The sequence below is a fragment of the Notamacropus eugenii genome, chromosome 2 (genome assembly GCF_028372415.1).
Source record: "Notamacropus eugenii isolate mMacEug1 chromosome 2, mMacEug1.pri_v2, whole genome shotgun sequence".
NCBI classification, from domain to species: Eukaryota; Metazoa; Chordata; class Mammalia; order Diprotodontia; family Macropodidae; genus Notamacropus; species Notamacropus eugenii.
This window is the reverse complement of record NC_092873.1, coordinates 269,767,980-269,792,304: the sequence shown is the minus strand read 5'-3', so window position 1 is coordinate 269,792,304 and position 24,325 is coordinate 269,767,980. Positions and strand designations below refer to the sequence as shown.

General features: G+C 39.2%; 1 protein-coding gene across 3 annotated transcripts in view; it reads right to left on the bottom strand.

Annotated features, from left to right (window-relative positions):
* The window catches only part of ABCD3 (ATP binding cassette subfamily D member 3), an 89,944-nt gene extending 70,352 nt beyond the window's left edge, over positions 1-19,592 (bottom strand). Inside the window, exon 1 of one of the 3 annotated variants that reach the window (XM_072644061.1) lies at positions 19,340-19,592. In XM_072644061.1, the coding sequence (XP_072500162.1) occupies positions 19,340-19,476 (137 nt within the window). In that variant the 5' untranslated portion in view covers positions 19,477-19,592. Of the gene's footprint in view, positions 1-4,672; positions 4,717-19,339 lie in introns of those variants that run through there. The other 2 variants (XM_072644064.1, XM_072644063.1) reach the window with 2 other exon arrangements.
* Positions 19,593-24,325: the final 4,733 nt, after the last annotated feature.

Genomic DNA, 24,325 nt, shown 5'->3' with positions numbered 1-24,325 from the left:
CTATATCATCTGCCCCATCAGAATCAGTTTATACAATGGGACTCTATCCTGACCTCCAAAATTTTCATTAAATTCTTTCAAAATAAATCTGATTACAATAAACGTCACCTATAATGCCTTGCAATATAGCAGTCTCAATGGGGCCACATTACAACAGATTTGTGGTGTATTATTAGTGTATTATTTTTTCTATTACAAGGATGGCTTGTATAAGGGCACATTTTCCAGGTTTTAAACACCGTTGAAAAGTTAAAAACAAAAAAAACCCCACCTCATTGTTTTAATTATGAATAAAACTAGGGTACTGTAATCCCACTTCTGAGCCTTTGCATAAACTAAACTTAAAACTTTGTGTAAATCCCTAATTCCTGGAATGCTCTCCTTCACTTTCCATGGAACCCCTAGCTTCTTTCAAGGTTCATTTCAAAGTTTCGAGGCCTCCTACAAAAGTTTCCCTAATTCCACAGCTCTCTTCAATTGTTAGTGCTGTGAGACTCAAGAAAATGTCTATTTGTATATATTTGTCTGGGTACAACTTGTTGATCTCTACCTCCCAGGAAAGCATTCTTGAGGTCAAGCAGGGACTCTGTTTGTGTACTCCAAGCACTTACTACAATGCCTGGCACATAGTAGGCACATAATAAATGCTTGCTGAATTGAGAGTTTATAAACCATTAAGTGCCACAATCTAGTCTAAGACACTAAAGTATCTACCATTCAAGAATTTGTGTTCAGGACAGACTGTGAATCCTTAAATTATATATTCAAAAATAACTTAATAGTCAGTTACACCACTTATGGTAGTCAAGTACTTTACAAATTGTCATCCTGTGGAGGTGAATTTGGTTTTAGGAAAAGGTCAAAAGTAATTTAGAGTCAAATTTAATGAATAAGATGGGTAATTAACTCAGCGATATGTTTTCTAGTCTAAAAAAGTTTTCACGAAACGGAGATGTGTGACCCACAGCAATATAAATAATGAAGAAAGCAATCACTGAACCATAATTTGTGGCTTTTAAATTAGACTTTTTCAAATACCTCAGAATTGACACATAATTAACACAACTGCCGCTTTGAATGATTTCCATGTCAAAGAAAAAAAGTAACACTCCAATCACATGTGATTTTTGGTCATAACAACTCATATTTACACAGCGCCTTTTACAGTTTACAAAGCACTTTCCTGAAAATAACCCAGGAGCATTATACACAATTTATGGGATAAGGAAACTGGCTCAAAGAAGAAAATCACCCAATTAATAAGTTCTAGAGCCAGAACTTACACCAACATGCTTCTAAAGAGACATAGTTATTGGTGTCCATTCCAGTGCTCTTTCTACTGTACTACGCCACTGTTCTAGGTTTCAAAGATGCTGTTTCCCACTGCACACTTTAATACTTGGTAGTTTTTTAAAAATACATTTTATTGATACCCTTACCTTTGTTTCATAGTAACCTTGGACCACCACCACCACCATCACCACCACCACTCCAACCTATCCCCAACACTAAAAACTCTCCTTTGGGATAAACAGAAGAAACTAAGGACACTATATATGAAACAGAAATTTTGTCTGACAATGTATCACTCTATCTTACAGAGTCCTACATCTTTACTGTGAGAAAGGAGATATATTTTATTATCTCTTCTTCTCCAGAGCTTCACTGTTTTCTTTTCTTTTCCTTTCCCATTACTCAGAAATTCAATCTCTTTTTGGTGATGTCTTTACACTGTTATAATCCTTGTACATACCTTATCAGTTCTGCTTATTTTCCTCTGCAACAGCTCATAAAAATCTTTCCACATTTCCCTAAATTCTCTCAGTAATATATTCATTCATATCCCAGTTTTTTCAGCAATTCCTCAACTGATAGGCACCCTACTTAGTCAACAGTCCTTTCCTATCACAGAGCTACTACAATTATTTTGATATATGTTGAAGGCAGCAAGAAAAAATGAGTTTGAATGCTGTTGTGGACATTAACAACCCAGTTATTAGTGCTACGCACATAGACCCTGGGCAAGCCACTTAACCATTCTCTCTCCTTAGGTACAAAATGAGAATAGCACCTTGCGATAGAACTAGGGTTCCTTGTTTTTCTGGACTAAAAGTAAAGCTATCCCTGGGACCTGATTATCCCCTTGACTCCCTCCTTCTGGTCATTTAAGGGCAATAAAAAAGCCTGAAGACCACTAAATACCTTGCCCTTCTGGGAGTCTTTGTCTATAGATATTAAGTGCCACTTTATCTTTGTTGCATATCCTTGCTGTGTTAGGGCAAAGTAAACTATTTAACTATTCATTGACTTACAAGTGTCTTATCTGATCTAAGTGAAACCTGAACTAAAAGGGTGACAGACCTACATCAATGAGTTGTCAAGAGGATTAAATGAGATATGTAAAGCAATCTGCAAAACTTAAATCGCTACGTAAATGTTAGCTATTAGTATTATGAGAATTTTGATTCCATGTTTTTACTCCCTTAGGTTTATATGCCTACTAATGGGATAGTTGAGTCTGAATAACAGAAGTTTAATAAATTGTTACTGACTGATTGCGAAGTCAAAAAGTATGAACAGCTTAGTCACTCTTCTTGCATAATTCCAAAATGAAATCAGAAATGCTGAGACCACTGCACTTCTATCAACAGCACATTATAGGACTGTCTTCCCACGACCCTTCAAGCTATTACTATTTACATCTTGACCAATATTCATAGAATACGATGAACCATCAGAATTGTAATGCTTTGTTTTTATCAACAATATCATCTCCATCAGATGCCACAATTCCTTAGACATACATACTTTTGTCTGGCTTCCCTATAGACTCTTTGCAATTTAAAACTCAAACTGCATGATAATCTTCAAAGAAACCTAACTTGTATTCATAATTTGTTCAAAACTTTTCTCTCTCAAACTATTCATCCTTTTCACAGTTAACTATTTAAACGAAATAAATTTCTTACCTTTCAATATCTTTCTAATACTTTGAGATGGAAAATACTTTGTGTATTAGGAACTCCAACCTAACCTTAAATTTTTTGTGCTAATAAAAAACTCATTCCTGACATTATCCCATCCACATAAGTTTCTTTTAACAAGATGCAACAGAAAGATGTATGGATATACAATCAGAGTACCTGGGTTCAAATCCCAGATCTGCCACTACTAGTGAAACCCAGAAAAGGGGGCAGCCTTTCTCTGAGACTCAGTTTTGTCATCTGTAAAATGAGGAGAGGTTAGAGTAAATGAAGTCTAAGAACCTTGCTGCTCTAATCTATAATACTGCAATCCTCTCTGAATTTAATTTAGTACAACATTCTATGTTAACTCGTGCTTTAACTAAGGATAACTCAGTTTGTAGTCAATTAGAAGTTAGTTGGTCACAAGTGAAGAAGCCCTGATAAGCTCTTCATTCAATCAACAAGTATTTATGCTGAATATTTACCAAACATAAAACTCTAGTAACAACTGAGAGAAGTAAAAGGCATGACTTTCCTGTAGTCAGTGGTAAGCAACCACCTGATCCTTTAATTTAATCCTTTGTCTGCCTTGGCATGGACAAAAGTTTATTCTGCCAAGAGCAGTTACTGTTTCAAAAGGAAAGAGAAGTATCATGATTTTCTCCTCAAGATTGGTAGAATGACCAAAGGAAAAAGGCAAAATTGACAGAATATCATAGCAAATTCCAACCAAAAATATTTCAAGTATACGAAACTTTCTGATAATATAAACTTTCAGAGCTATAACATTTTTAGTTACTAGGTCATACACATTCAAGTTATTTATGAGGCTAAACAATGAGTTAGAAAATTAAGCAGAAGAAGATGAAAATATATAAAGATGTAAATAATTTTCAGAGCAATATTAAAGACTCAGAATGATGCAACTTATAACAAATAGGCATTTTATTAACTTCTCTTAAGTTCCAAACTGGTATCTGGAAACTGGGAGTCATAAAGATGAATTAAAGTGGCAACTGGGATGTGGACAGATGTGGCTAAGGGATAGAGGCACAGGTAGCCCATAAAATACCTGTAAAGAAGGACTCTCAACAAATTCTGGAGCAGCAGAAGCCATAGAACAACGGAGTGGAGGAGATTTCTAGCCCAGACCTCAAAGACCGATGGGGAAAGGTCTGTTGCATAGCCCAGCCCAGCCTTGGCTGAGCAGCACTGGGAGGAACAGGACTGAGCAGGCTTCAGGGACAGAATCTCCAGCAGCAGCGCAGATCCCTCAACCCACAAGCGCTAAAGGTAAGTGAGAGGGCTATTTTGGTTGGCCGAGAAGATAACAGGGTGTCCCCATAACTCAGGTCTCCTCAGATGGTAGCAGTGGAGGCAGAAGCACACCTGCTCCCAAGGCAGGCAGCAGGCAGCAGCCCACATCCATAGTTGAAGGCCTCACTATAAAGCCCCTGACCGAACTGAGCCCTGTATGGCAGCCCTGCCTCTATCTGAGCAGCTGATCTTAATCTCACACCGAATAGAGGCCCTGCCCCTGCCTAAAGCCCCTGGGGGATTGGAACAGCTCTTCTGAATCTCAGCCCCCAGTGCTGGCCTGGTGACACTGGAGGTGAGATGGTTGTGGAGAGGAAACTTAGAAGTAAAGTAACCGGCTGGGAAAATGCTCACAAAAAGGGAAAAAGAATAAGACCATAGAAGGTTACCTTCTTGGGGAACAGGTGTCTCCTCCCATCCTTCCAGATAAAGAAGAACAAAGCATACTGTCAGAGGAAGTCAAGGCCCCTGCCTCCAGGGCCTCCAAAGGGATCTTAAGCTGGGCTCAGGCAACAGAAGAGCCTGAAAAACAAGTTAGCCGCTTACTAAAGGAGAACCAAAAAAATGCTGAGGAAAATAACACCTTTAAAAAGAGGCTAACTCAATTGGAAAAAGAGGTCCAAAAAGCAAATGAAGAGAAGGAAGTTTTAAAAAGCAGAATTAGCCAAATGGAGGAGAAGTTTCAAAAGTTCACTGAAAAAAGTAATTCGCTGAAAGACAGAATTGAGTTCAGGGAAATGAATGATTATGAGATAAACCAAGAAGTTAAAAAACAAAACCAAAAGTTTGAAAAAATAGAAGATAATGTGAAACATCTCATTGGAAAAACAACTGACCTGGAAAATAGATCCAGGAGAAACAATTTAAAAATTATGGGACTACCTGAAAGCCAACATCAAAAACAGAGCCTAAACATTATCTCACATGAAATTATCAAGGAAAACTGTCCTGATATTCTAGAACCAGAGGGCAAAATAAATATTGAAAGAATCAACTAATCACTTCCTGAAAGAGACCTGAAGAGAGAAACTCCTAGGAATATTGTGGCCAAATTTCAGAGTTCCCAGGTCAAGGAGAAAATACTGCAAGCAGCTAGAAAGAAACAATTTGAATACTGTGGAAATACAATCAAGATAATACAAGGTCTAGCAGCTTCTACATTAAGGGACTGAAGGGCTTGGAATAGGATATTCCAGAAGTCAAAGGAACTGGGATTAAAACCAAGAATCACCTACCCAGCAAAACTGAGTATACTACTTCAGGGAAATAAATGGTCATTCAATGACATAGAGGACTATGAAGCATTCATATTGAGAAAAAGACAAGAACTGTACACAAAACTTGACAAGAATCAAGAGAAGCATGAAAAGGTGAATAGGAAAGAGAAATCATAAAAAACTTTCTAAAGCTGAATTGTTTACATTCCTACATGGAGAGAAAATATTTATAACTATTGAATCTTTCCTCAGTATATCCCAGTGGAGGGATTGTACATATACACACACACACATACACATATATAGACAGAGAGTACAGGTTGTGTTGAATCAGAAGAGATATCCACACAAAAAATAAAACACAATAAAATAAAAATTAAGGGGTGAGGGAGGAAAATACTGGGAGGAGAAAGGGAGAAATGGAAGGGGGCAGACTATAACTCATAAGAGATAAGAAAAATCTTGTTCAATGGAGGAGAAAAGGGAGAAGGGGAGAGGGGAAAAGTGAAGCTACTCTCTCCACATATGGCTGAAGGAGGAAATAACATGCTCACTAAATTTGATAGGAAAATCTATCTTATACCACAGGAAAGTAAGGGAGGAGGCAACAAGTGGGGTGAGGGGAATGATAGAAGGGAGGGCAAATGGGAGAAGGGAGTAACTAGAAATAAACACTTTTGGGAAGGGATAAGATCAAATGACAGAATAAAAAAAATAAGGGGGGATAGAGTAGGATAGAGGACAATATAGTTAGTATTATGCAACATGATTATTATGGAAGTCTTTTGTAAAACAACACATATTTAGTCTGTATTGAATTGCTTGCCTTCTCTTGATGGGTAGGGAGGGAGGGAGGGAGAAAAGTTGGAATTCAAAGTATTAGTAACAAATGTTGAGAATTTTTATTGCATATAACCGGGAAATAAGAAATACAGGGAATGGGGTATAGAAATTTATCTTGCCCTACAAGAAAAGAGAGATGGGGGTAAGGGAAGGGTAGGGTGTGATAGAAGGGAGGGTACATAGAAGGAGTAATCAGAATGCAAGGTATTAGGAAGCAGGGGGAGGGGAGTGATGGGGAGAAAAATTGGACGTGTTACCAAGTGATGTAAAAGCAATTAGTATTAAAACAATTGACTGAGTTAATTACTGAGACATCTTTAGTTTTGGGGAAAGAATTTTAGTCTAAGTTTCCTAGAGGAAGGTAACCTTGGGTAAAATTTGGCATTGATGAAAAAGTTAAGGTTTTAATGGTAAATTTGATTTTGATTGCTATTTAATCAGGACTAGAGAACATGTATAGAAAGGCATGTAAGTCACTTAAGACTTGCCTCAAAAGATGTTCTTTAGCTAAAGTGACATTATAGTCATATTTGAAACCTGGTTATTGGAACTTGCTATTTTAAGATGCTATGGAACTATTAAGTGACTGTTCCTCTGAGTCTAACTCCAGGTATGGATAGCAAGAAAGGTGGTCTGAGCCTCCAATCCATGATGCCAGTAAGCCTGTGAGATGCTGGTATGAATTGCAAAAGGTGATCCCATGGGAAGGGTGGGAGAGTGGCTGTTCAGCCTGGGCTGAGGTAGGATTCTCTGGACTCAATTTCCCCACTGACACCTGGCAGACTTTAAGCCTCACTGAATGCAAGTTGACAATCTACTCATACCTGGAACTGACATGAAGTTGGGGAGATATTGGTTCCCTGGAATGTCCCTACTCTTAGTGGCAATTTTCTATAGTCAAAAGGTTTGTAAGCTTAATACCAGATCTATTAAATTATAGATTGTTGGTAGGGGAACATCTGAGGTTAAGTCTAAAATTAAGCTATTAGGCTTAGGACTTTAGACCAACAACAATAAGTTAGCGTCCTTTAATTCTTAGTAATACTGTGGAGACAATTAGGTCAAGAGCTTGTGAAATTAGCATACATAAATATTATTAGTGTCTCAGTTGGTTAATGTTTAAAAAAAAAAATTCTTCTGTGGTCTATATGATAAATGCTCTAAAAAGAAGTATCAGCTGGAATTGTTCTATGTGATATGAACTGTTAAAAATGAAAAATAAAATTAGAATTGAATCCTTCACAGACACACACACACACACACACACACACACACACACACACACACACACACACACACACACACACACACACACACACACACACACACACACACATAGATGGCAATCAACTGCCACAAATAAGTCAGCCTTACTCAGAGGAGGGGAAGCTATGGCCTGGAGACCACATGTGACCCTCTAAGTCCTCAAGTGCTGCCCTTTGACTAAATTCAAACTTCACAAAACAAATCCCCTTAATAAAAGGATTTGTTCTGTAAAACTTGGACTCAGTCAAAAGGCCACATGTGACTTCCCACCCCTGGTTAGATGAAGCAGCAAGGTACCCTAAAAGAGAGAAAAAAGGAAGAATGTGCCAGACAAGTCAAACCACCACTACCACCTCAACCACCAACTCCTCTCAGACCCTTATTGAAACAACCTATGATACTGAACCCAAGAGGCTCAGGAATAATATTAGTAATATTCATATTAATAATATTTAATTTAAGAACAATATTTAGATAATGACAATAATGACATTAAAGAAGAGACATTCACATCTGTTTTGACACTGAAGCCCAAGGACCATGGATCTTTTTCAACTGACTTGCTATTGAAAACTTTGATGTGTGCTGTCTTTCTCATTAGAATGTAGCTCTTTAAGAGGGACTATCTTACTTTTCTGTGTGAATCCCCAACACTTACCTTAATGCTTTACACACAGTAAATGCTTTATTTATTCATTCATGACCAAAATATACGGCAGTACAAATGCTAAATAGTTATTCTTGTGGCCCCATTCATAAATGATCACTATAAAAATTTTAATACAGGCTGTCAATAGAACAAAGGAAAAAACAGAGGTCACTAACAATTCAATAAACATTTATTAAGCACACACTATGTGTCAGTCACTGTGCTAAAAATGTTTTTAATACAGTTTGTACGCATGCCCCTTGGTACTTAGGTTCTTAAATATAAAATGAGGTCCCAGGGAGGATAGCCAGAAATATGTTGGGAAATATGATTCAGGATTAAGGAAATAGTTCGAAGGTATATAACAACATACAACAAGGAGCCTTATACTTTCTTTAGTAAGAAGAGAGTTGGAAAGGGATAGATATGGCAAGCACTGAACATCCAAAAAAAATGAATCTGTCTGGGTTAGCAATAGAAAATGAATAGTGACTGATTTTAGAGTATAGCAATCTATGTGTAGTAAAGCTGCCAAATTAAAGCAATGGTGAAAATTCACCAATGAAGTAGAAGGGAAGGCATTTCATGTAATTACAGCTCCAAACTAACCTAGTCAAATAACATGGCACTTCAGTGAATAATGATCTCACTGATGCTAGTACTCCCTACAATGAGGCAGATCATCATTCATCTGTGACTTCTCATCTTGTGTGACTTGTCCCTGCCTTTTCATAAATCCTCCAGAGATGCTCAAATCAATGTACCTGAGTCCTTCCTCTATTTTTCTTAACCATGTATGAATACCAATGAAGTATATCAGTTATACTTCACTCTCACCACAAGATATCCACCTTTTCTTGTCATATAGATCTCTGATGTTGGATCTGTTAAAGAAAAAAATAGGAAAGAGACATTTCTTCAAAGTTATCATTCTCTCTCTACTTTTTATAACCAAACTTCAATTTCCTAACCTCCTAGTCACTCTCCTAAGCTACACAATCTGGCTTCTGACCAAATCACACAAATGAAATAGTGTAAGGTTACCAATGATCTCTTCAACTGCTAAGTCCATTGGCCTTCTCTTAGTTCTCATTCTACTTGACCTCTCTGCCCCTTTTTGACTCTAATAACTATTCTCCTGGATATTCTCTGCTCTCTTAGCTTCTGTGATTCTGGTATTGCCCCTCCAACCTGAATAACTGCTCCTTTTCAAATGCCTTTACTGGATCGTCACACAAATCATTCTTCCCCAAAGTGTCTTTTTCTCTCCACACTCTCTCCTTTTTGGTGAATTCATCAGTTCCCATGAGTTCAACTATTACTGTTCTCTACTGATGACTCCCAAACCCAGTAAGAATCACTCTTTTGAACTCAAATCCTAAATCACTAAGTGATTTCTGTACATATCCACCTGTTCCATGGACATGTAAATTTCAACATGACCAAAAACAATCTTGTTTTCTTCATCTTAAACCCATTTCTCATCCAGCCTTCCCTATTTCTGATAAAGGCACCTCCAGCCTTTTAGTCACCCAGGTTTTCAACCTTGTTTGTTTCCCTTAATTGTTCCCTGACCTTAATCCTCCACCTACACCCCATTTGACCATCAATCAAGAAACATTTGTTAAGTATCTAGTATGTGCCAGGCACTATGCTAAGCACTGGGGCAAATAAGATAAAAGGCAAAAGATAGTCCCTGCCCTCAAGGAACTTACAATCTAATGGAGGAAGATAACATGAAAAGAAATATATACAAAGCAAGCTATATGTAAAATAAATAGTAAATAATTAAAAGAGAGAAAGCACTGGAATTAAGAGGGATTAAGGAAGGCTTCCAGTAGAAGATGGGATTTTGGCTGGTACTTAAAGTAAACGAGGGAGGTCAAAAGTTGGAGAGGAGGAGGGAAGCATTCCAGGCCTGGGATACAGACAGAAAAAATGCCCACAGCTGAGAGATGGAATGTCTTGTTCATGGAATAGCCAAGGGCCAGAGTCACTGGATCAAAGAGTGCTTGCTGAGGAGTAAGAAGAATGGAAGGGTAGGTGGGGGCAAGGTTATGCTGGGTTTTGAATGAAAAACAGAGAAGATGACATTGCGCTGATTTCATCAAGCCCTGAAATACTTTTTAAAAAGTCACTGAAAAGATTATGGCTTAAAACTAACCTCACTGGAAAAACCAATTAGATAAAAAATGCCTATTTTTCAGATTACAGAACTGTTCAATTAATGCATACATCTTAGACACTGCAGATGGACAATGAATTGGGCCCAGAATTGAAGAAGAGAAAGAGTTTAGACTGGAAAATTATAACCTCCAACCTTTTACCTGAAACAAAATTTAAACTTGTTGAATTAATTACAAATAAAAATGTGCTAAGTATGAAAAAGAGGTTCAAAGTGGTAGAAGAAATCTGAGGGAGAGATAAATTCCAGCTTTCTTACAGAGAGCTTCTCTCCTGTCTACATAATAATCTACTCTAGTTCAATCCATTAATCCTCTTTCAAAATTCAGTTCAAATGTCACTTGCTCCACGAAATATTTCCTTAAGTCAGAAGGGATCTCTTCATTTTTAACTAAAACAGCACTTTACTTGTATCTCTCTTATTAAGCTTATCAAAGTATCATAGTTATCTGCATACATATCTTATCTCCCTCTTCTAGATTTGCAATTTAGGAATACATCTGAGCAGCAGTGGAAGAGAGAAAATGGTATGCCTGAAGCCAGAAGGCCCAATTTAGACACTTTCAAGCTATGTGACTACAGACAAGTAATTTAACCTTTCTGTACCTGTTTTCTCATCTATAAAATATTTGTAATTCTCATCTCACAGGGTTGTTGTGAAGAAAATTTCTAAAATTTAATAATACATTTATGTATCTCATGTCTCCCAAATAAAGTGTAATACAAATGTACTGCCATGGATGTTCTAGCTGTAAGCTCTAGAGTGAAAAAAGCTGAGGGTTGTAACACCAAAACATTCAGCACACATATATGAGTTACTCAAATATTTGTGAAAAGAGTAAATTAATACTATTAAATCTCTACTGAGCTAACTGTATAACAAGTAATTTAACCTCTCAGATCCAGTTCCTGTCCCTATGCATACCCTAGAATATTATAAAAATCATAGGTAGAAACAACTTGATTTGGGTTTATCAAAATGAATTTATCAAATTCATTACCCAAAATTGATTTTACTAAAAGAAAGCAAAACTGTGATTAGTGCTGTAAGTATTATTAAGGGCATGTCATATAGCACATAAGTTAACTGAAAGCAGTGAGTATCAATACTGCAGTCATTTATTATCTGCAAAATGGGGGTTGTATTTCCTGTCAGAAACATGGATACATTGGATTCTCACCTGATGACAAGTAGCTACCAGAAACCTATCTCTTAGAAATGCTGGAGGCAGAAGAGCCTGTTTGTTCCCTATTTACTTCTTCTAGGACCTAGAATGGGCTGTGTCTCAGCAAACACATGCCTGGCAAGACTTCAATACTTTCACTCTGCTCCTTTCCTTTCTCTACATATAAAGGAATCTCATTCCCTAAACCCCTAATATTAAGTCAAGTCATTCTATTCCTTTCTCTTTTCTCCAAGGTTCTTAGATGTATATTTCATATTTTTGACACATCTAATGTTATCTTTGTTCATTGCTATGCTGCCTAGATTATTTCTAACACTAGAAATATAATCTCTGACCAAGTTTGGGGTCTTAATGTGAGGTCATGGGAAGAGAATTCTGGGAGTCAAAAGTCCTGAGCTCTCCTCCCAACTCTACTACTTTCTAGCAATGGGCCTTTCAGCTTCAGTCTCTTCATTTATTCAACAACATATAGTAGAAAGTTCATAAAGTGAGTCCAAGGACTTGTTATAAAAAACTCAGCTCAGGTATTTACTAGAGGCAAATGCCTCAGTTACACAATTATAGGTCCTTAAATTACTGAAATACTTTTAAACTCTCAATTACTCAGATTGAGCTGGAAGGGATCTCAGAAGCTAACTAGTTCAATTCCTACCTGAATAAGCATCTTTCCATTCATTCTACAAAAACAAGAAGTCATCACTTTAAGACCTCAAGTAAAAGGGAGCCTACCATATCCTTTAAGATTAACTTTAAGATTTAACACTTTTAAGATTAACAACCAAAGCTAACAGTTATAGTTGTTAGAAAATTTATTTTTGCATTTATCCAAAAATCTGCCTCTCTACATCTTCTCTTTTTGACAATCCAGAATGCAAGGAATGTTGAAGGGCACAGGTAGTAAGGAAGTGGAAAGTACCCAGGACAGAGAAATACATGATGTTCATGGAATCAAAACCAAAGTTCTGAGCTCTCTATAAAAAAGAGTTTGGGAGTTTACTGCTCTGTTCTCCTGCCCGCCAATCAGAGAGGAGAAACAACTGAGGGTGCTAGAGAGGTGTTGAGTACCAAAGTTAGATCAATCTGAGATTTCCAATAATCAGCTTATCTTGCAAAGGGCATGATGTTCCTGGGACAGAAAGCAAACAAAGCACCTGATGGAAAAAAGGATGAACTATCAGTGTGTCAAGATTCAGCTATGTCACTGGTTCACCACTCTAGAGCTGAAAGGGACCTAAGAGACTATCTAGGTCCAATCTTTTCACTTAAGGAATGTAAGGAAACTGAGGTCCAAAGAGATTTAGTAACTTGTCCATTCAACCATGCTGCCGCTGCTCTATCTACAGAGTTACCTAGCTGCCTCCTCCATAAAACAATAGAAGTAATGTCAGAGGTAGAACCTGAACCCACATCTTTCCTTCCGAGCCAGGGTTCTTTCTACTATATCTAGAAATGAAAGTGATGTAAAAACTAATCAATGGTATTTCAAAAAATATTTTATTAATGATTTTTGTCTTTATACCACAATAACTTTAAATACCTCCATTCCCCATTCAGACTAAAACCTGCCTTGTGACAAAAATGAAAATTGGGTTAATAATTAGATAATAATTCATCTAATAATTAGATAGCCTTTAAGGTCCTTCCCAACTCTAAGCCTATGAAGCAGTCAAAAATATCAGATGCAATGATCAAAATTTGATACCCTAAAGCATAAAACAGACTATATTGCTCCCCTGCTCCATAAACTTCACTGACTCCCTTTTGCCTCCAGGGTCAAATATGTAACTTCTTTTGTATCCCAATTTAAAACCCCTTGAGACCTGGCTCCAACCTTCTTTTCCAAGATTAAATACCTTGTATAGGTGACACAATGCCTACCCCTCCCAACTCCTACAGGGCACAGAATATTTCATTTTTCCTTTTGTATTCCTAAGAGTTGGGAATAATGACTGAAATTATTTAGCATCTCTTAGCTTCAGGCTCCTCACCTGTCAAATGAGTTTATTAATCTTCATAATATGGTTATGAAGAAAGGACTTATTAAAGGCAATGGCCTATAATGGAAAAGGCAGTGGATGGATCTGGAATAAGAAGGGATCTGGATTCATATTCTGTCTTTAACATTAGTCATTTACAGTGTAGCCCTAGGTAATCCCTAGGCCTCAGTTTTCTCATTGTTGGATTAGATATTCTCTAAAGTCCTTTCCAAAGGAGAAATAAGTTGTATACAGTACAGACTTTACATCTCATGTGTGAACCTCCTTTTCTATTCTACTTTGTTAAACGGAAATGTCCTTTTTTGTTTTGGGGTTGTTGTTGTTGTTTATGATGCTTGTTAAGACAGGAAAAAATTTTAATACTTTAAACAACTTAAAATCCTTTCCAGTTCTAAGTACTGTGGATCTCTATAAACTGCTGAGGTCACTTACTTCACAAGAATGCAATGAGGATTTAAGATACACATATATGGAGCACTCTCCATATAGCATTAATCTCTCTTTACTTCATTTCACTTTTTCATGTCTGTCTTGTCTCCCCAACTATATTTTTAAACTACTTAATATTTATTGATCTTACTTTTATTGTATCAACTTCATTTTTGAATGTCCCCTCCCCAGCAAGCTATCCTTTGTAACAAAAGAATAAAAAAGACAAAAAAAAAAAAGTTTGGCAAAACTAACCAACACATGAAGTGAATATGAAAGCAGACGAGATGCTCCATACCCACAGTCCTTCAACTCTGCAAAGAAGGGAGGGAAGTATATTTTCTCACCTATTCTCTGGAACCATGCTTCATCATTATAACATATTTAGGTTATAAAAAAAATTTTAATTACAAAGCATAATTACATTAAAATTAGATTCAGTCTCAATTATTTTGTTCTTTCCATTTACATTGTTGTAGTCACTGCATATATTGTTTTCCTTGGTTCAGCTCACTGCAGGCTAGATCAGTTCATTTACACCATCATCTACTTCTCTGAATTCTTCATATTTACATTCTCCCCTCTTCAGAGGTGTTTTGGCAGAGATTGGATGACCAATTGTCAGTTATGTAACAGTGGGGATTCCTTTCATATATGGGTTGAACTATATGCCTCTGAGATCCCTTCCAACTCTGATTCTGCATTTCTGCGATTTATCATTTTACAGCACCGTGACATTCCACTATGTTGATGTACTACAATTTATTCAGCCACTCTGAGGAGCATTTACTTTATTTCTCATTATTTGCTAAAACAAAAATCATTTATTTTGGTTAATATGGGATCTTTCTCTTCATCTTTGACCAGTCTTTGGGACATATGTCTAGTAGGGGGATCTTTGGGTCAAGTATTTCAGTCACCTTTTAGAATGTATTTCAAACTGCTTTCCAGAATTGGTTAGACTAATTCACAACTCTACCAATAGTGTAGAAGTATACCTGTCTTTCTTTAGTCCTGCCTCTTCCATCACTGACCAATCCTATCTTTGCTAATTTGCTGGGTATGAAGTGAAATCTCCAACTCTACCATAAGCCCCCGAAGGCAGATAATTGCCCCAGGACATTTACCACAATACCTGGCAAATAGTAAGCCCTGAAAAAACATGTGCCTGAAGACAGGAGGAAAAAAAGTCTGGCAGTAGGAAGACAAGTTAGAAAACTACTAAAGTAATCCAGCAATGAATTACCCAGGCTTTAGAAGAGGGTGATGATAGTGAAGACAGTGAAGAAAAGATGAATGAGAAATATCAAAATGTAAGAGCTGACAAAATGTACACGTTAGACTTGGGAAAAGTGAGCAAAGTCAAAGATTACTGAGAAAAAAGTAGTTCAACTGCTGTAGGGAATCTGTACATTGATTTCCAAGGAAAAGATGACATGCTTGTAGAGTTACACTCAAGACTTAGAACTGAACTGCTTTGTTCAATCCTTTCGTTTTAAAAGACAGTGAAACTGCAGTCCAGAGAAGTGAAATGATTTGCCTATGGTTCACTCTCCAACTTGACAAAGCCTGAGCAAAGCTTGGGTCTTGTGATTCCTGAGTCTGTGCTCTTTCCATTATGCCATGTTGTCATGAATTTAAGATGATCTTGACAGCTTACTCAAATGAGGGCATTCTAATGAGTAGGAGATGAAAGGACTAGAGGTTCTTCACAAGATGCAGTTGAAGCCAGGAAAGTCTTAGATTTCATTTCCTGATATGTAAAACAAGGAGACAGGACTAAATTATTTCTATAGTAGTTTCTAGCTCTAAAACATTAAAGCTCTACAAATGAGTTCTAAGATGGAAAATACAAAGAGTGCCAAGTACTGAGCTTTGGGTAATCTACACAGGCTGAAGACAGAAGTATGTAGTAAGAAAGGTACAAGAACCAAAAGAAAAAGGTAACATGGAAGGCAGGTCACATGGCTTGACTTCTGTTTAGCTATTCTGAGATGTTCTAAAACATTTTACCATTTTTATTAAGGATTTGGGGGATGGAGGTGCTGGAGAAGGAATAAGGGTAGATAGAGGAGAAACCCAAGTATTTTAGGATTTCATATTCCTGCATCTAATAAATCCATCCTATTAAAATTTTGCCATATAATTAATAATGACCATTCACAGCTGACAGATTACTTGTTCATACTTTATCAATGTTTTTCCCTACAAATTAGGTTCAAAGAACCTAAATGAGGTACATGAATCTGCCTATCACCTTGATAGGTTTTGTATAATCTTTCCAAGTGTCTAAGGAATAGAACAGAAAGCTTCTTCCTCTCATCAAAATTCATAAACATAATATGAACTCAAATGAATGACCCTTAATATTTTATTTCTTCCATATAAAAACATATCTAAAATCTTGCCCCTTCTTCAAGGCACCAATCAAGTCTCACCTCCTTAATGAAGCCTTCCTTGACCACTTATATGGATCTCTCTTGAATTCTATACCATTTATTATCTATACTGTTTACTGTTACCTAATCATAAGTTACTTTACATTTGTAAACTTTTTGTATGTTTGTTTTATTGACATAATTAAATGTTATGTGCTAAGACATGAGGATAGCTTATACTTTAGCAAGGGTAGCGGGATGGCTGTTTCAGAAAAAAAGAAGGGTGCACATACAAGAGATGTTATGAAGATAAAATTGAAAGACCTTGGCAAGAGATTATATATTGGGGAAGGGGGATGTAAGAGAGTAAGGAGTTAAGGATGATGCCTAGTGTGGGAGACTCAGTGACTGAGAGGATGGTGTAATCTTGAAGAGTAATAGTTAGAAGAGAGGGAAGGGCCTGGAGGGAAGAGATAATGAGTTCAGTTTTAGGTATGTTCCCTGCACTACATAGATCACCCAGGTGAAAATGTCCAAAAGGCAGGAGATACCATATAATTTACATATTTTCTGTAGCTCTCTTATCAACTAGTTATGGGTTAAATGCTCCACAGTAACTAAAACAATAAAGTACTTAAGCACTTAGTGTATAGGAGTATTGTGCTAAGTGGGTACTAAAGGAAACACAATTTTAGATAAGACAAGGTACCTTGAAGGGCTTACAGGTCAATAGAAAAGGCTCTATGTGGGTGCCAACTTCCAGTCAGCTCATTTTCTAATGGTCTGACTGGAAGATTAAACTTAAACAAAAGAACTGTTTTCACTTTACTTTGCAAGAACTCAACTTCAGAGGCTTCTGGTGTCCAACATGTTTGAGTGCCTAGAATAAGGAAAGGCTTGACCATTGGACTTCTGTTTTGATTAACCTTTACATATATCTAATTAACCATTATCAAAGAGATTCATAAGGACAGTTAAATATAAGTACTCCACCTATTAAACAGGCAATTTTCACAGGCTGTAATACAAAAGGTTCATTTGTCTTAGCAGGTTACAGAAAGATAATTAAGACAATTTGGAACACAGTAGACCTATAAAGCTTTACAAAGGCATCCTGGCATGGCAGAGAGAGCAGACCAAGACAACACCAGTTAAGGTCCTCCTTCTGATTCTAACCTCTCAGTGCTCTAGGAAACCCTCTAAGATTCTAAATTGCAGAGAAGGTGAAGACCTTCTTTGGTAGAGGGAGTTTCCTCATTCAAATGTTATTTCTACAAATGAAATCATAGGATCTGTCCCATTCCTATAAAACTGTTTTGACCATTTCACCTCCTCCACCAAAATAACATTTTAAAATCTTTATCAAGCTTATAAATATTTTGAGGATTAAAAGTCATTTGCTTCATGTTTCTCTTTATTTTAAATCCCAATTTTATCAATGACCTACAAATCTCTTCTTTATTTCCATTCAACAGATGATGAAGCAATGATTTCTTATTCAAATATATTCACCAGAATCCAATTTAATTTCAAAACGCTTTGCATAATTTCTAATGAAAGGATTGTCATTTTGTGTGATTTTAACAAAAATGATGACATGCCAGTGTTCTTCCAATCAAATATCTAAAATTTTCATCAAGGTCTATCTCATTCTGTTATCTACTCTCTAAACATTAACGCATTTATTCTTATTATTTAAGCACTACTCTCTGAGAGAATATTAATACAAAGTCACATTATATTTTTATTTGAGAATTTTTTTTAATTGGTAAATTTCTAGGTGAGGAATAGAATCAACTAAGTTTAAAACGGTGAATTGCTTTACGTATGCTTTACTTACGGTGCCTAACAAAACAGTTGTCAGGTTTTTGCCCTCGCAAATATGCTCCTTTTAATGTGAAAATTCTCACCACACTAAGTCTTTTGGGCAATTCTGAATTATTTCCTATGGGAAACTACCGTTAATAGCATAGAACTGAACAGCTGTTATCATGGTCTCTAGTTTTAGCTGTACTTCTTCCAATTGAATAAAACTTAATTTCTTCATACTCCAGATTTTAGTGGTGGCAGCTCTCATGAAATAAAATGGTAACTAAAAAACCAAACCAACCCACAACATGCCGAGGAAGGCACAGGGCCTTTTGGGCTGTAACTTCACCAAAAACCCGGTTATCTAAGAATATACAGAAGCCTAACGTCTTCTGGAGGACCAAAGCCGACTCCCGAACCCCTCTCCTCCAGTTTCCCGAACCCTAAAAATAGAAGTGAAATCTGCCGGAGGAAAGCCTGGGAAGCCGAGCGCAGGAGACCTGGATCCTGCACCTGGCCGGCGGAAGAGATTGCACGCCCTTCACCGGCTGAGGCCAGGGAAGTCGGAAAGCACCCGCGGAGGGCCCGGCCCGCTCCGTCGCGGGCTCTGGCCCGAGATTCGGCCGCTCTCGACAACGAGTCACGGACCAAGGGCACCAATCGCTCTCCCACCAGACTCTGCCAAGGGGCTCCAAAGGGAGTTCTCAGACTCGCCCTCCTCCTGGACGGTTTGGGGCGGACCCCTGACTGTCCTGAGCTCGGGGGCAGCCCCGGACACAGGCTGCGGGGCTCCCAGGCGGGGCCCCCAACCGCGCCAGGTCCTGCACCCACACACGGGGTACAGGGAGAGGAGGCCGAAGACGCCCTGGAAAGTTGGGGCGAGGAAAGGGCCGCGAGCGCGGAGGGGGAGGAGCACGGGAGAGGGGACGTCAAGGGAGGGCAGCCCTACCCACCCCCCAAATCCCAGAGGCCCGCGGGGAGCGGGACCCGTCGAGCGAGTGCAGGCTGGCCCTGGCAGGACCCCAAAGCCGGGACTGGAGGCGCGGGGGGGCGCGAGGCAGACTCCCGAGGAGGAGGGGGCGGCGGGTCCCGCTTACCCGTGCTGCGGGCCTCCAGCACGGAAGGCGGCGGCGGCCGCGGCGCGGCGCCGCTTATGGAGCAGACAGAGCACTAGGAAGGCGGCCCCGGCCAGCGAGGAGTTCCGCGCCGTCAGGTACTTGCTGTAGGCCGCCATAGCACGGAACGAGCCGGGGACAGGGACGGGGACGCGCGCCCGCTGCTGCGACTGCCCGAGCCGAGGAAGCGCGGGGAAGGCTGGGAAGCCTGGGTAGACCTGAGGGAAAGGGGGAGGAGGGCGGAGGGGTGGGCCCACGCGAGCCCGCCCCTCGCCTTGCCTCGCGCGCGGCCTCGCGCCAGTCTTAGCCACGCCCCCGTCCGGCTCGTAGCTGCTGGGAAGCCCTAGCCTCACTTGGTGCCCCGCCCCGCGGCCGCATTGGCCACGCCTCCTCTGCGCTCGCTTCCTGGGAAGCCCTCGCCTCGCCCTCCTTGCGCCCACCTCTCTCGCTTGTTTGCCTGCTATAGCGGGCTGAACTTGAACCTCTCCTCCCCGAACGTCCTCCCACTCTGTCTCCCCACCATCCCGACATTCCCTTCCTACTCCCCAGGCGTCATTAAGAACTGGAAGAGCACGCACAGGCTGAGTGTGCCTTACCTATTCACTCTGACCTCTCCACACCTGTACCAGCCCAGGTACCACCCCACACACCGCGAGAAAGAGGCTAAGAGGACACGGGTCTGCCTTGTGGTCTCCTGTGAACCCCACTACAGATTTGCGTGCGGAGGAGATGGGGCAAAGGTAGCCCCAGCACCTTGTTGTTTTCCTTGCCCTCCTCCAAGAAGCGACCAAGGCTTCGCAGATGGAATAGTGCCTTCTTTGTCCCAGCAGTTTCCGAGGGAGGCTGTAGTTTTTAACCTAGGGGAACGGGGTGGGGAAAAGGAAGATAGTGGACCGCAAGCTTAAGAACACCTCATCCAGTTAAGAAAGGACTGCACACTCAGGGAGCATGACAGCTTGGATGCCCAAGAATGTAGAACAAAGGTCACCCTTGCTTTATCCCACCTCTCCAGTCTTGCTAAATGCAGGATGGGTGATATGCTTGGCCCTGATCCCTAGCAGCCAGAAGCAAGATGGAACGAGAAGGGTTAGAGTAGGCAGACCTGGAGGAGTGGTCATCGAGGCAAAGGATAAAGCAGTTCTAAACAGATATACCGCCAGAGTTTCAGGGGATTGAGAGTGGGTGAGTGAGTCCGAATGGCAAAAGAGCTGACCCAAGCAAGAACCAGAGCTATGGAGCACTAAGGGATAGAGATGTGGAAGAGCCACGGAGACCTGGTCCTTCAGTGGTACCTAGCTAATGTCTTTTTGGACAGAGCTTGTGGTTATGTTGATAAAGGTAACTGTTACCAATGAAGAGCAGAAACTTACAATCTTAAAGAGTTGTCTGAAGCACTGAGACTTAAGTGACTTGCTCAGGGTTGCACAGGCAAGATGTATACAACAGGTAGGACTTGAATTCGGTTCTTCCTGGCACCAAAACTGTCTCTTCTGGATACTGCTTCCCTTGATTGTCAGGGAATTTTTGCTACAGCGTGAAACTAAGAAGAGCTCAGACTTCTTGGTAGAGCTATAGAATGGAGTGATTTCAGGTGACAAGGTAGAGATATATATCTACAGTAAGCTGCTCACCATAATTGGACTGCATTGTCAGTTGCCCCTGCCTGTAACTGCCTGCCTGTGATGTTTATGTCCATATATATCTTCATGCTTCTAGTAAAGAAGTTTGTCATACTAAAGACCCTTGTTATTCATTGTCTTACTACTGAGGAGGGAATATGGGAAGGGTAAGGAGGAACCATGTAATACCCTCTTAATTAGTCTCTCTTCCACTCTTGCTTCTCTCTAGCCATTTCTTCACATAATCACTAAAATAAACTTCCTAGGGCATAAGTCTGACTTTCTTACTCCTTTGCCCAAGAAGTTTCAATGGCTCCCTATTGTCTCAAGAACTCAGGAGAGAGAGAGAGGGGGCTGGATATATAGTCCTAGGAGTCATATGCATAGAAATGATTGTTTACATCCATGGGAACAGATGAGGTCACCAAGAGAGAAAGTATGGAGAGGGAAGAAAGGAGGACCCAGGATAGAGCTTTGGGGAACACCCACAGGTCAGGGGTGTGGTTCAATTGATAAGGCAGCAAAGAAGACTGAGAAGGAGCAGACAGGTAAAAGAATTAGGAGCGAATCATATCAAGAAACCCAGAGAGGCAAAAGTGTCCAGAGACCATCGAGTGGTCAACAGTATCCAATGAGGCAAAAAGAACGTTAAGGACTGAGAAGAGGCCATTTGCTTTGGCAGTTCATAAGAGAGGTTTCAGCTGAGCAGTGAAGTCCGAAGCCAGGCTGCAAAGACTTAAGGAGGAAATGGAAACAACAAGAAGTCTGAGAAAGGGAGGAGAGATGGCATGCAGTGTTTTGAAGTGATGGTAGGGTCTAGTGAAGCAACTAGAAGATAGTTTAAACATTGGGAGCAGGCATGTTTTAAGGACACAGTCTGCTAAGGAAGACAAGAGGAGATGGGTTCCAAGGTACAGGTGGAGAGGCAAGATCTACTCCATTAACAGAGCCTAGAGGAAAGGAAGAGTGTGTGAGCAATGAGATCAAGGGGTTTTGGAGATGAACTGAAAGGAGGAAGATGTAGCCCTTAGGTCAAACTGACCTACTTACTGTCTCCCAAGTCATTTGGGGCTGCCCTGCCTGCCTGTAATATCTTCCATCCTCCCCTCTGCCTTTTGGACTCCTTAGCTTTCTTCAATTTAACAAATTCTTGTTAAGAACCCACTATATACAAATATACGTGTGTGTGTTATGTATTTGTTTATGTATGTAACATATACTCACTATATGTATATATAGACATATGTACACCTACATACACATACACACACACACATACACACACAGAGCACTGGGCTAGGTCCTGGAGATATGAAGACAAAAAAGTAAAACAGTTCCCGACCTCCAGAAGATTACATTCTATTTGTAGGATACAACATATAAATAAATAAATGCAAAATTACCAAGTAATTCTAGGACATGTTGAGCATAAACAACTAGAGTTGAGGGGATGGGGGAGAGGAAATATGGCAAGGCCTCCAAGAAATGGCGATCCCTGAACTCTGTTTTGAAGGAAGCCAAGGATAACATTTCTCCGGCATTTGAAATTGTCTTCAATTGAGTGCATCTCTCTAATATCACTACTTTGTATATATTCTCTACATGCCTTCATCTTTATGTATTATCTCCCCCGTTGAAGGTAGGGACAATTTCACCTTTGTGTTAATAAATGCTTGTTTTTTGATTGATTGGCAAAACAATTTATTTTTTAAATAACATGGGCTAGATAATAGTACTTATTTGGGTAGATTCGTAGTTCATTCATTGGTAACAACTGTCCAGAAAGAATGTTTATCATGCCATAGGACTTTGTCTATGACCTAGTCATTATTTTTATAAATGACTCAGGTGAAGATTTAGAAAGATTTCTAATCAATTCTGTATATGATACAAAATAGATAATGTTAAATTAGTGAAAAGGATACAATTGTATCTTCATAAGTTAGACTAATGGGCTGAACTGAATAAGATGAAATTTCAAAGGAATAAATACAAAGTCCTGAATTTAGTTTCAAAGAACTAATTACATCAATAGAGTATGATAGAGATCTCTTTTGACAGTAATTCATGTAGAAAAACTAGAACTTTTAGTTTAACACAAGCATAGTATGAGTCAGCATGATGCTAAAAAAGCTAATACAATCTGAGGCTTATTAATTAAAAAGTGTCCAGATCAAGGGAGGTAATAATTCAACTATACTTTTCATTAGTAAAATCATGCCTTAACTATGGTACCTAGTCTGATAATCATATAAGAAACTCATTGACAAATTAATAGTGTCCAGAGGACTGTGATAGAAATGAGAAAGGATCTTGAAAGCATGCCATTGGCTCATAGATTTAGAGCTGAAAGGGACCTTAGAGATCATGTGGTCCAGTGCTATCATTTTAGAAGTGAAAAACACTGACCTCAGGAGGTCAAGTGACTTACCCAATATGCAGCAGGCTGTAAGTGGAAAAACCACCATTCAAACCCAAGTCTTCTGACTCAACATATAGTATTCTTTGTACTATACCAGAGATGTCACTTAATACATGAGGCATCTTTCAGGGAAGGGTATGTATTTAGTATAAAGAAGGAAAAACTTGAGGGGAATGTAACAGCTGTCTTTTAAAAACTGGGAAGCTGTTATATGCCAAAGAGAAAGTAGACTTATTCTATGTAATTCAAAGGGCAGAATAGGATCAATGAATGGAAATTGTAGAGAGAAAAATTCCAGCCCAATATGCCATGTAACTCTGCTGCACTGCTATTTTGCCTGACCCATAGGTTTCTTCAGGTGCATACCACTAAACCTAGCCTGTGATCAGTCTAACACCATTCCTGGGATGATGACAACTGATTCAGTCTTAATAACAATTCATGCTTATTCATTGCTTTAAAGTTTGCAAAGTTCTTTACATATATTTTCTCAATTGATCCTCACAAATAACCCTATGAGATAGGTGTTATTTTTATCATTCCCATTTTACACTTGAGGAAACTGAGACTGATAGAATTTAACTGACTTGCCCAGGATCTCACCAATTGTAAGTGCCTGAGATAATATTTGAACTCATATCTTTCTCACTCGAAGTCCAACGCTCTTTCCATTATATCACCTAGCTACCTATATCTTTCTCCTCAGTCTACTTCCTCAATCCATTGACAGACAAAACATGTGGGGGCTCCCCAGACACCTCCAGTTTCTCAGATAGACACATAGAAAAAAAATCTTCCCTTCTAGTTCCAACTTATGGATAAAATACATAGAGAACCACACAATTATTCACACAACAGATTAACCCATGGGCAAGCCCCAGTTCCTAAGTAGTACCTAGTCATATTTTCTCAAATTTTTGTTAGCAG